Source organism: Leuresthes tenuis, unplaced genomic scaffold, assembly GCF_036924035.1.
Source record: "Leuresthes tenuis unplaced genomic scaffold, fLeuTen1.0.hap1 SCAF_21, whole genome shotgun sequence".
NCBI classification, from domain to species: Eukaryota; Metazoa; Chordata; class Actinopteri; order Atheriniformes; family Atherinopsidae; genus Leuresthes; species Leuresthes tenuis.
In genome coordinates this window covers 4,610,682-4,624,350 of record NW_027325375.1, presented here as the reverse complement: position 1 = coordinate 4,624,350, position 13,669 = coordinate 4,610,682, and the positions used below count along the sequence as shown (strand labels likewise).

The window sequence follows — 13,669 nt, the reverse complement described above, 5'->3', positions numbered from 1 at the left end:
AAATATTCTATTAGTTAGTTTTTTTTTCTTCAAAACACCTTTCAAGACTCAAGGTAAGTTTGAAATGGTATTGGTACAAAGTTCTACATGTGCTTTTTGTGACTGCAGGTTTGGATGGTGAATGTCTGAGAAAAATGCTCCTTTTCCATGATTCTGATACAGAGTATATGTCCACCCTGCATAGGTTTACTGTGGTTTGTTGCAACCCAGTACTGCCCTTGAATAACTGATCGTCAAGACCACAGCAAATAGAAATGGCTGCATCTACTCTCTTAAAAATCCCATTCCTTTTTCTTCTCCTTTACCTCTTTGTGTGCTCCCTTGACATTTTAAGCTCTGGTTTTCAACTAGCTGGAGGTAAGTACACACCTCATTAACTAATTTATTTTTTAAAGCTGATCCACCTGTCTGTCGCTCTTTGTTCCCCTTTCCAGGCAGGGTAGCTGGGGATATCTTCCAGGAAAATGCCATCCTGTCTAACCCAGTGGCTGGGCTTGTTGTGGGGATACTGGTGACAGTGTTAGTCCAGAGCTCTTCCACCGCTACCTCCGTTATAGTCAGCCTTGTGTCCTCTGGTTGTGAGTTATTAGAATTAACACAACAATATACTTGATTAACAACAAAACGCTGCCTTTTAAGACAAAACTCTGGTGAATAGGGCACCAGAAATTCTTATCGACTTGTGTCTTTCTGCACAGTACTGGATGTAAAGTCAGCCATTCCTATTATCATGGGCTCTAACATTGGAACATCAGTCACTAATACCATTGTTGCCTTGATGCAGGCTGGTGAGAGAGAGCAGTTTGAAAGGTAGGGCTGTGTCAGTATGTGTTGTGTATATGTTTATAAGCATATTTTTCTAACAAAATCTGAAATTGTGGTTATTCCAGGGCCTTTGCTGGTGCGACAGTCCATGACTGTTTTAACTGGTTGTCTGTCTTGGTGCTTCTCCCTCTGGAAGCTTTGAGTGGGTTGTTGAGACGACTGTCACAGGCTGCAGTCGACACATTACAGCTCAGTGATGGGGGAGATGCACCTGAACTTCTGAAAGTCCTCACTGAGCCATTGACTTCATTAATAATCCAGGTAGTGGGTCAGAGAAACTACTTACAGTTAAGAGTTGGGGGAGAAAAAAAATCAGTTTAGTAATAACTAATGATGTAGCCCCTCAATAGTAGCTACATAACAAACGTGTAAGTTCTCGCAACCATATGGAGTTCACACATCATAGCCAAGAAAAGAAAAAGAGTGAAAAGGTCCATAATGAAAACATTCATTAAGCAGATTTTGCATAATTTCTCTACATCTTAAAGTTACCTTTTCAATGAGTTTTGTATAATCATTCTATGACAGATTAACTGTAGCAGTAACATTGTCAGTTAAGCTTTAAAAATTGGTAAAGAAGCAGTTCAGGAGCAGTAGAGTTCAAGTTCCCTTTGGACAAAACTTATTTTGGTTACAACTTTCTGTAGTCTCAGAGCATCATGAATGTGAAAATTTATATCTATCAAAAAAAAATTGAGCCCTTTTAGGGGAATTTTCGTGTTTTTTTTCAAAAATCGTGCCCTCTGGACATAGTTAAAGAGGCCATGACAAGCAAACTCTTTTATGAAGAGCTCAGATAAAATCCCTGAATTAAATTTGTAGCACTACAACACAGCGTAATGTCATGACTGTCTCTGTGTAGCTGGATCGCTCAGTCATTACAGCCATTGCTACAGGAGGCCAGAGCATGAGAAACAAGAGTCTGGTAAAGCAGTGGTGTCAAACCAAAACTGTCAAGGTACTTGTACTTCACGTCTTTGTCAGATTGATGCATTGTAACTTCATCTCTTTGCACTGGTCTGCAGTCTGTTTATCATTGTTAACAGGACAATGAAACATCTTGGGAAACGCACAACCTTTCTGAACAAACAGAAAAATGTATGTAATTTTGTCAGTTTTTCAATTTCTCTGTGAATTTAGATTCATAAGCTGTCTGTGACTCCACTCTCACTGTTTCTAAATACTTGTGTGCTTGAATCATTTAACTTGTCAATCAAGCACAAACTTGCACTGCAAAAGAAACACTGGTTAGCGAGATTGAACTTTTCTCAGCTGTTCTAAGACTTTTCTTCACATTCTGGTCATTCAATTTCATACTATAGCAACCTTCTTCTCTACACTTTTTCAAATCACATCTCTCTGTGCTCAGGTAGGCACCTCTTTGTGGACTGCTCTTTATCAGACTTGGCCATAGGTCTGATCCTCCTGACTTGCTCTCTGTTGGTCCTGTGCAGCTGTCTGATACTGCTGGTTAAACTACTCAACTCCCTGCTTAGGGGCCAGGTGGCGAGTGTTATTAACAATGTTGTTAACACAGGTAAAATAGATGAAACTTTGATCCAAATTTAAAAATGAATTTTAGTTTTTAGAAATATTTCTTATCAACGACAATTTATGGGAAAACCTTTAAGTTCTACAAGTCTAATGGGAATGAAAATTGTGTACAGTTTGTATATTATGACATCCTTTTCCCCCATAATGTGTTTTCCTGTCTCCTTTAGACTTTCCCTATCCTTTTACCTGGCTAGCAGGTTATCTGGCTTTATTAGTAGGGGCTGGCATGACCTTTTTGGTTCAAAGTAGTTCTGTCTTCACGTCTGCCATAACGCCGCTCATAGGTAACACACTCAAAAACACAATCGAATTGAATCTATTCCATTTTATTTTATATTTGTCTGAATTTCATTGAAGTTTGTGGTTGTTTGCATTTGCTAAATGTATTTGTAGTTTTGAATTTATACACATGTACTTTTGGGATTGCTGCAAACTGAATCATCAGCCATCCATGACTGTTCCTTGTCAGGACCAACAAAGTTACATTGACCAGCTGTGTAAAAAGCATGAAATAATGCTGTAACCATCTAGGGAAGGAAGACAGACACCACATGCCAGGATTTTTTTTAAATTAGGTTTTTCTCAGCCTCATTTTCGAGTGGACAATCATCAGAAGTAATAGGAGTAGAGCATATTTAAATTCACTGTGAAGTCTGATTTTAAAAATGATCATTAATCATTTTTCTACGCCCATCCCAAAAAACTTAATTTTGTCTTTCTGAATTATACAGAGTATTTAAAGCTCGACTTGATCTAACCTGTAGGCCTCCTACTGATGTACAGTGGTGGTAGTTTGCAGACTTGCTCAATTTTTACACGTTTGTTTTTTTTCCTATGTTGTCTTAAAAAAATGTTTTTGTCATTTTTTGTTGTCAATCTATAAACAAACAAATGACAGGGTAGTTGATGTGTTTTGTGTAATTTTTGTGATTATTAGCTGATATTTTTTTTATGAAGGATTATTTATCATGCTGTGGCCCAACAGGGATTGGTGTAATCAATCTTGAAAGAGCCTACCCTTTAACCCTGGGGTCCAACCTTGGAACCACTACTACAGCTCTACTGGCAGCTTTGGCAAGTCCTGGTGATAAGCTAGCTGCTGCTACACAGGTATGCAATCGCAGGCACCTAAAACCACCTTATGTGCATCTCCATCTTTGCAAGGGCATTTATTTAAACCACACATTCCCTAACTGCCCCACTGCCCAAAACAGAGAAAAAAACGGACAAACTTACTTTCTCTTTTCTTTCTTTGTTCTCTTGAGTTTATTTTTGTCTCACCTTCAAGACTACATTTTTTTTCAGGTTGCTTTAGGTCACTTTTTCTTTAACCTCCTTGGTATCTTGATGTGGTATCCTGTACCAGCCACCCGCTTACCCATACGAATGGCCTGTGCCCTTGGCAAGCAAACTGCCAGGTATGATAGGTCGTTGCTGTGTCTATTGATGGCATCTGATTTCAAGGGAAACAGAAAAACAATTACTGAGAAGGAATGACAAACAAATACTATGCACACTTACACAGGTACCGCTGGTTTGCTGTCCTGTATCTCCTACTCTGCTTTCTGCTGTTCCCATCCTTGGTGTTTGCCATTTCCATGGCTGGTTGGAAGATAATGACTGGGATTGGCATAGCAGTCATTATAGTGACTGTATCTTTTGCAACAGTAAAAATCCTCCAAGTACACAGGCCTGATTGTTTGCCTGTTAGACTACAGAATTGGGATTTTCTTCCTGTTTGGATGACCTCATTGCAGCCCCTGGATGACCTCATCACCAGGATGACCCTGTGGTGCAGACAAATTAGAGGCAAGTATTTCTGCTACCAACCCGCTTTGACATTCTCTTACAGATAGTTTTTAACCGACTTACCACCTCTTTATATCTGCTCACTAACATCCTCTTCCTGCTGATTGGCCGTTAGATTGGAGTTTCAAGAAAAATAACAGACCAGTAACATCAATAGAGAGGATTACTGTCAACCCTGAGAGAAGAGTGAAAGGAAAATGGAAGCAGAATGGGGAAAACCAAGAGACTGATGAGAGTTGGACAAAAAGAGAATGGGACAATCTTGGATGTTGTGATTTACAGTATCATGAGGGAAATAAGACTGGCAACAGTACAAGCAACATGTCTCCAGGCAACAACATGCATCATTCCAAAGAACAAGACACAAACTTTAACAATAAGTGCATTCAATTTCATAGCACTCACTTGTAGTATCACTTTTGTGTCACACACAGGTAAAACCACATTGTGTCAAAGCTTGTATGAATGTCAACTTCTGTTAAGTGTTTTCACTCAGGAAACTGATTTTTTTTTTTTTAACCCTACAGCTATGAGCAATGTAAAACCCCAACACTCATAACAAGACAGCAGAACAGTGTGACTGTACATTAAAGATACTCAGAAATGATTGATGCTGCTGTGTATATGCTTTATAAACTAATAAATAAATATAAATTCTCATATTTTATTACAACTTCCATATACACTAACCTCCAGGTGCCAAGTAGTGTAGCGTCATGTTTAAAGGCTGAAAGTTTATATACTGGCCTGTGACCCTTTACTGCATGCAGACCTATCCCCCTCCATTTGAAATAAAAGCCATTATGTTAAGAGTGTTGTAGAAAGACCCAAAATGCAGACTAGCAGAATGATCAGATGACAATAGGAGATTGAAGGTGAACTAGATTTGATACTGAAACCAAACCGAGCCGAAAATACATAAAATTAAAACAGGAGGAAACAAAAACAAAAATCCTGACAAATGTGAATTGATGACTAATTGGAACTGGAAACTATATATATGAAACTAGATGATGAACAAGACGTTGTAACAGTGAACATCTAACAAGGACTATAACACTCCAAGGAGACTATATACTGTGGGGAGAGTGATTTGATAGCAGCTGACGAGAATTAACAAAGGTGAGAAAAAGGAGCTAATGAACAGCAAGGATGTCATGCCTGTCATGTTCTGTGTGTTTTCTTTGCCTCGTTTTCTTCTGCCCTTCCATCAGCTTCACTCACGTCACCTGTGTTTCTCCACTCAGCTGCACTCAATCACTAATCACCATAGGTGGCGCCAGGGTAGGGCTTGGTGGGCCATAGCCCCACCAAGAACTGTGTTAGCTCTACCGTTAGCCCTACCATAAAACCAAGAAAAGTGCAGAGTCCAACATCGCCTCCACGTGGTAACAGCATTCAGGCAGCTGCGATGACAACTGTCACTCACATGACATACATCACTCATTGGAGTGCGCATTTTGTATGCTCGTCACAGAGACATTTGGTTGGTTTACAGTCACATTATTAAGCTCAGGTCAAACTTTATCATGGATAAATTTGTTTTTAAACGTCGGACAGAACAACAGATGGTGGCGGCAGGAGTGTTGGATAAAACTATGGACACACCTTTGACACCTGCAGGGAAAGAGGACCACTCCGGTCCCGCATCTTCCATGTGTCAGGCTCGGCCGGACGAAAATGAGCAAAAAGAAGAGGAGATGGAGCAGCAGGAGGAGGAAGAGGACAAGGAAAGGAGCACGGACTCTGGCCATGATGCTAATGCTACCATTGACAATAGCCAACGACCCGGAGATGGACTGTATCGCCCCATCAGGAAAATTTACTCTTAAAATTGTATGGTAACCAGCAGATATCTTTCAATGCTGCCTAGTTTGGCACTACATATATTCGGTTGAGAAGGAGGCAACTTTCTGCTTTGCCTGCTGACATTTTTTGAGTAGTGGTGGGCACCAGTTCCATTCAAAGCTGGCCTTTTCTAATGGATATAAGAACTGGAAACGCGCAACAGCAGCCTTTAAAAAACACAACGCAAGTGCGGCACACAAGTTCGCCATACAACCATGGGCTGAATCTAAACTGGCAACCCCCTGCACCTGTAAGCTAGCACTATAGCCTCCACAATCCACCATGGCAGTCTCTGTCCGGACAGAGGCTTCCCTTTGTGGGGTGTGACCCAAGACACAAACAGCTGATCGGTTCCCCGGAAGCTGGCTGTTCTGTTCACATACACATGTAATGTACGCACAGGGCACAGAGTGTTCAATCTGCTCTCCTCCGCTGACCCAAACGGCGGAGGGTGAAAAGCCTTCAATTCCACTGTGGGGCATCTGTAAGCAGATTCCACCACTTCAGGTATAAACTTCAGGTTAGGCCGTAAACACACCTTAGACAAGCCCAGAGCAAACTACAAGCATCACTTGCTTGAACTTCAGACCCACCCCCTCCAAAGGTTCAAGTGGGTGTTGTGAAAGAGCATCTAACAACAGCCAAATCCCATAATGGCACCATAGGCCTGGAAACTGGAAGTTTCCGGCGCACTCCGTACATCCAACGGATGCTGGCCTGCCGGCCTATCCCCCAAGCCTATGTGGCATACTGAAATGGCAGCCAGACACATCTTGATTGTGGAAAAGGCTTATGGCTTTACCCTTTTCCAGCAAGTGTTGGAGAAAACATAGAATGTCTCTCACTGAGTAATTAAACAATACGTCTGGCCTCACACCACTCCTCAAACACTCGCCACTTACAACTGTACAATGAGCGAGTGGATGAAGCCCTCGCACACTGAATAATGTCGATCACGTTCAGAGGCAGTCCCACAGAGCCCAAATTTAACCTCTCACAGGCCAGGCCCAGAGAGCTACCTGCTCTGGATTGAGGTGGCAAATCTTCCCCCTGGCCTGACACAAGAGGTCCCTGCACAGTGGCAGGGGCCAAGGTTTTGGCTATCCAGTGTTTGGACGGCCACCGTGGGGCTATCAAAACCAGCGACAAGCCCTGATCTCTCAGTCTGGTCAGTGTGGGGGAGATAAGATTCCATCCATCCATCATCTGCCGCTTATCCGAGGGTCGGGTTGCGGGGGCAGCAGCTTCAACAGAGAAACCCAGATGTCCCTGTCCCCAGCCACTTCCTCCAGCTCTTCCGGGGGGACCCCGAGGCGTTCCCAGGCCAGCCGAGAGACATAGTCTCTCCAACGTGTCCTGGGTCTTCCCCGGGGTCTCCTCCCAGTGGGACGTGCCAGGAACACCTCCCCAGGGAGGCGTCCTGGGGATGGAGTTTCCATTCCCCGAACAGAGGGTTTCCTCTTGACATGAGATCTGGGCCCCTGTGCAGCACTCCCGCTACGTGCGACCCGAGCGACGCTCCACAAAATAATTTTTCTTGCCAGCAAGTGAAGCCGTGGAGCGCGGGTGCCTTCCTGACGGTTCACATATGCCACTACCGTGGAGTTGTCGGATTTCACCAGCACATGCTGCTCCCTCAGATGAGGGAGAAAGTGTCTTATGGCCAGAAACACTGCCATCAACTCGAGATAGTTTATATGCGCCTGAGCCAGCTCCGCTGACCAGACGCCATTCACTGCTCTGCCCTGGAATGTCGCTCCGCAACCTGACATGGACGCGTCTGTTGATATGACAACCCTTGACGCCACCGTCCCCAGGCTGACACCTTGTAAGAAAATCGGCAGATTTCTCCACCGGTGGAGAGCTGCCGTGCACTCTTCAGAAACTTTTACCGAGTGAGAGAGGTGACGACAGGGACACAGTCTTAACGATGCAACCCACGTCTGCACATCCGTCATCAGCAGGAGGCCCAGCCTCACTAATGAAATGACCAACGCCATCAGACTCAACAGCCGTAGACACAGTCTGAACTGCACCGCTGTCCTCGGTTGAAACCGGGCCAGACTCTGATTGAACGACTGTAGCCTCTCCTCCGATAGCATGGCACAATATTTGAGGGAGTCTATATTGAGACCCAGATAGGAGATGCATTGTGCGGGCAGCACTCGGCTATTGGTCCAGTTTTTTCTGAAACACAGACCACTGATATGAGACGTCACTGTCTCCACATTCCTGAGCGCCTGCTCCCGTGAATGAGAGCATATCAGATAATCGTCTAAGTACAAAAATATTCTGATACCTCTGCTCCTTAACGGAGACAGTACTGCTTCCACACATTTGCTGAAAACCCGTGGAGCCAGCGAGAGAACAAACGGGAGCACTCGGTATTCGTATGCCGTGCCCCAGTGAGCAAACCTCAGAAATTTCTTGAACGTGTATTTCCTCAGATGACTGTTTTACACACACAGATCCAGAATGGGATGCAGTCATCCCCCTTTCTTTGGAATGAGGAAGTAATGGGAGTAAAATCCCTGTCGACTCTCTTCGATCGGGACCACTCAGATTCCTCTTTTGAGTAAAAGAGAATCAATTTCGTTCTGTAACACCCGTGCATCTTCCCCCTCTGCTACTGACATCAAAACACTGTAGAATCTCAGTGGTTTTGTAGCAAACTGAAGCCTGTATCGCCGGCAGACAGACAACATGACCCATGCATTCAATGTGCATGCGTGCCATTTCTCCGTCTGAACAGCCAGGGGCCCTCTCTCCAGATGGGCGATGGCGTCCTACGGAGGCCGGGAGGAGGTATGAATCTCCCTCCCTTGGCTGTCCGATGTTTGATGTTTTTGTGTGGGACAGCCCGCCCTCAGCTCTTGGCCTGTCTGCGGGGTTGCCAGATTTATTTTTGTAAGCATGGGAACCAGAAAATGAGTGTTTGGTGATACCCGGGGGGACAGTTGTTGCCCCACATCATGTGGCGCAACGGCGGGGAGAGCCCTTCTCTTCATTCTGCTCGGCTCCTGTGACGGGAGCTGCGGGGACAGACATGCCAACTGGGGAAGAAATGTGGTACTAGGGGTGAGCCTAGTTTGAATTATTTATTTTTTTTAAATGGGGGTATAAAGCCGGTGTGAGCCTAACTATGGAGAATAGTCCGCCGCTACTCGGAACTACGCTCCGGTGGCTAACAAGCTAATGTTAGCACCTAGCCGAGCTCGAGTGAACGTAGCTAGCACAGGACACCCGGGAGGTGAGCACCTGGTGACCTGTCAGAAAGCTTGCCACAATGCGGTCTCAGTCCCACTGTAAGTAATCAGTGAATTAATCGTGAATTAATTACAGGATTAAAGTTGTTATTAAATATGGCGAGAATGAATTACGAGATTAAAGTCGTTATTAAATATGGCGAGAATTAATTACAAGATTAATTGTTTAATAATTAATTCTGATATGTGGGCCTAACAACCAACCGTTGTCTGTACTGGCACATTGTCTGCATGTAGCAGCAGTTCAAGCCATGGGAAACAAGTTTAAAGCAACGTTTCCAGAAGTGTTATCAGGCTTAGGGAATCGAAAATATAGTTACAAAAATAGAGTGAAAAAGTGCCAATTAGCGCTAAGCGCTAATATTAGCTCGGCTAATGCTAACAAAGGAATATACGGACATGCAATATTTTTCCGAAACTAACGTTACATCAAATGACTCACCACAAATGGATAACAAACAAATGAGTCATACCTTCGTCTTATGAGTTATATTACAGTCACTACTGTTGAAATAGTGACAAAAAACTCATACATGGCTTAATATTGATGGCTCCGCTATCCGTGAGAAAATCCAGACATGCTGTTTGTGTATAATATGCAGTAGGCTATCTGAGGTTTTTGTCTGACAGAAATATTTAAAGTTTGTTTGTGAAGTTAAATATACACCAGTAGTAGATCAGCATGAATGAGTGTAGGAAGCGTTTGAATAATAATGCCTGTAAACCATTCAACAATTACAAACTTTATATGCTCTGCACCAACTAAAACTTGAAATCATTAAAGAAACATACAAAGTAATAACACTCTGTAACGATTGCAATTTTAATATCTGATGTTAGCTTTCTTGATTCATAACAGAGAAAAATTTCACTCTTGAGAACAGAATTTATTTTTTGAGGAAACTTGTTTGCAGCTGGAGTTTCCATCTCTTCTACAAGACCAGTGGAAAGTGGCAGCCAGAGGCTGCATGGTGGTGTGGTGGTTAGCACCGTTGCTGGTTTGGCAGCTGTTTAAGAACTAACTAATGATGTCTGGCTGTGAGCTGGGGACTGTTCTGGAGTCATGAGAGCTGACAATGGAGGGAATAATGTTGCACAAACTCCAGATCCTCTTCATAAAAAACTGATAAAACAATGGAGTGTATTCAGTCAAATGCTTCCTCAGCTCTGCTGCAAAAAAGACTGATGCATAGGTTATTCGTGTCCACTTCAATAAAATCATACAGTGATTGTCACTTTGAGATGAAATGCAGAATCATGTCCAGTGCATTTAATTTGTTATTGTTGCTTGGCTTTAGTTTTTTTCTTTCCTTTGGTATTTTTTTTCCCTAATAACATTGGAACAATATAATGTTGCTTTGAATTATTATTCTACTCTATCTTATTCCTTTCTATTCCATTCTAGAGCTGTCTGAGCAGTATTCTTAGATCATGGTAACTCTTTAAGACAAGTAAAACTCACGGTGGAGGTTCAGTGAGCAGGTTGAGTCTGGAAGAGATAGAGTCACATCCTCATTTAGCGTGATAAGACTAAATGGTGTTAAAAGAATTGAAACCCACATAAACCACTGTATAACATTCTCACAGAGCTGCAACAAGTCTGACAACTATTATGAGCAAGATGTTAACAATAGCTGTATGCAGATATACTATAAAGGTCTTTAAACCACACGCATATATTTATATATAAAAAATGTATGTGTATAAAACGTCAGTCAATTCAACCAGAACTAAAACCTCTACAAATTTTCAAGCACCCCCTCACAAAGAGTTGGATCCATCTTTATGACTCTGTCCTTGATGTGGACTGAATAAAATGTTTTAAATTTCAAATTGATCAAATTTGAAACTTTACTGCTACCCAAAAACGTAAGCTTAGCTTGCTCATAGGCAAGTTTTAATGTCACCAATAGCTTCATACCTTAAAATTAAACTACTTAAAAAATTGAGCATTGTTGTTTTGAGTTAACTTAACTTTTCAATCACTTCACAGCTGAAAATGTTAATTTCCATGAAAATGCAAGCTTTAACAAGCTATTTTTTTTTTATTTTTTTTTTTTAGTTTGGAACTTAAGTATTCGCACTAACATCTTACAAAGTGCCTGAAAAAGATGTCCTGCTTTCCTGCACAGCTTAGTAGAAAATACCCTTTCTTGATGCTATGTTGTGACTGTCTCTCATTTTTTAATGCAGAATCAATTGTAGCAATTGTTAAATTATGTTGGCATGCTCAACCCAGTATCATGCATACCATAAAGATATTTGTTGCCATTCTGCTATAACATAATGCTGAATTGAAACTACGTCTGGTAAGTGTTATTTTCTGTGGTGGAAGCAGGTACAGAGAAAGGCAAAAAGTTGTGGTTTTTAGATGTCCTTTACCGTGCCATTACCTTTGAACACGGGTACATACTGTTTCCAATAAAATCACTAATGTTCTTAAATAGAATGGCGAGCTACACACCAAGAGACAGGAAGTATTTTCTTTCCATATCTCTACTTACAGACACACATGCAAACAGACCAAGAGTTTGGTGTCCCTCAAGCAGCACTAAAACTGCTTTCCATTTGTAAAGCGACCAAAGTTGATCTCTCGCAGTACAGAAAATTTAAGGACACTTATACATTTAGTGCAAGTTTGTTACTTTTAAGATGATACCACACCACCTGAATTTTGTTTATGCTGAAAAGGAAACTCCCACCTTTAAGTGTAAAGTCACACCTCAGTCATGTGCATGCATCTGCATTTGTTTTTCAGTTTTCATTGCTCTGCATAACTACAGGGTAAAACTTCATAATGTGTATGTACCCTGTTCTACTGAGAATAGTTTTAAGTCTTAAACTACTGATAGAACCTGGCTTTCCAAAATAAAATGAAGACTGAACATAGATTTTATAAAACTGTTTGACACAGAAAAAACAGCTCATTGTTACAGGGAACTATTGAGCGATCAGAATGCACCCAACGATGACATAGTTTTCAATAAATGGAGAGTTCCAGTATGTGCTAAAGGGTTGGCTCTACCAAATTCAGTGATTCCAAATGTTGTATACCGCAGCAAAAAAAAAAAGTAAGTTAAAAACTAAGGAACAGTGAAGTTCAACAGAAACAAAAGCATTGGTGAACCCTCACAAGGTTTATCAGGCCTGGAAAGCCTAGTTGCAGCAGATATGCCATGTAGTGTGAACAAACAAGGACTCCAAAACTCCTGAACCCAGGAGAAACGGGTCATGTGAAGTGAACTTTAAAATGATCTGAAGATGCTGAACATCTTGTAGTCTGAACTAAGCTTTATGCACAGTTACAACCAATCAAGACAATTAATGACAATGTTTATGCCCATCCAGTCTTAATTTCATTAATACCCCTCAAAACAAGCTAAAAAAACCCAACAACATATGCCATAATTAACAAGGCCAAAGTAGTTCATAATATGCAGACCTGGCAACTCTGATACCTAAACCAACAAATTAAAGCAGTCATGTGCTGCAAGATGCAATGAAAACTCCAGTAGGATGTAATGTTGCAATCAAATTGTTTGCATGTTTACCTAATGCACATAAGCTGACATACCCAACACAGCTTTTTGTGATTATTGCTACGAATATGACCTCAGTCTGCTTAAGGTAATCAGGATATGATGTTCACACAGCAGTGTCCCTCAGAATAAGATATTAACCCAGTTGATACCAGAATATTGCTGTCCTTGTAAACATAGCCATTGTTACTAAGTTCAGAGAGGAATGGTTAATACGTAAGGACACTGAAAGCAGTTATGCTTGAAATTATTTATTCTGATGCATGTATCTCAAAATCACAGATTAATTATTCTGTTCTGAAGAGAACAAATTGTTTTTTTGCGAAGTGAATACATGCCATTTTCAAGAAATCCGTCCTTTGTTTTCTCAAGATAACATCACTAAAAAACAAGCGTTATCTCCAGATGACCTAATTAAATTGTTATCTGAAGATAATGATATTATTTCAGTTCATTACCCCAGCACAGCTAAAGGAAAGATGCACAGTAAGTTTCTTTGTAACTTGAACTTATAGATATAACTACGTAGTTTCCTGGCAAACTGTGAGTGACAGCACACCCTGTGGCTGCTTCCTTGATTTTCGTCACTCAAGGCAAAGAGCAGAAGAGCATAAACCAGCCTCCTGTTTGCAGAACATTTACAGATCTCTGTGAGCTGGGGAAACATCAAACCACTGTGACTGAGGTAAATTTTTTTTAATTAAAAAAGGTATACATGTTGATAGAAGGGACCAGAATCACTGCCATTCTTCAGAGCATTTTTCATAACTTATTTAGTAGAAATCCTTAACATGCAACAGCTCCTGTCTAAGTTAGTTATTATAATTC

The 13,669-nt window shown here is 41.5% G+C and overlaps 1 protein-coding gene across 1 annotated transcript; it reads left to right on the top strand.

The window, feature by feature from the left end:
* Positions 1-254: 254 nt before the first annotated feature.
* Positions 255-6,020, top strand: LOC140280308 (sodium-dependent phosphate transport protein 2A-like). Its single transcript, XM_072375606.1, has 12 exons — positions 255-357; positions 435-578; positions 699-810; positions 891-1,086; positions 1,688-1,783; positions 1,966-1,976; positions 2,148-2,362; positions 2,547-2,663; positions 3,365-3,489; positions 3,685-3,797; positions 3,905-4,188; positions 5,749-6,020. Exons 1-12 carry the CDS (start codon positions 255-257, stop codon positions 6,018-6,020), a joined length of 1,788 nt encoding a protein of 595 aa, XP_072231707.1.
* The last annotated feature ends 7,649 nt before the right edge of the window (positions 6,021-13,669 follow it).

Excerpts from the sequence above, each read along its gene's own strand:
- LOC140280308 (XM_072375606.1), top strand. The coding sequence starts at position 255 with ATGGCTGCATCTACTCTCTTAAAAATCCCATTCCTTTTTCTTCTCCTT. Across the intron at positions 3,798-3,904 it reads CTTGGCAAGCAAACTGCCAG|GTACCGCTGGTTTGCTGTCC; the intron begins GTATGATAGGTC and ends ACACTTACACAG. Across the intron at positions 4,189-5,748 it reads GTGGTGCAGACAAATTAGAG|AACAACAGATGGTGGCGGCA; the intron begins GCAAGTATTTCT and ends AACGTCGGACAG.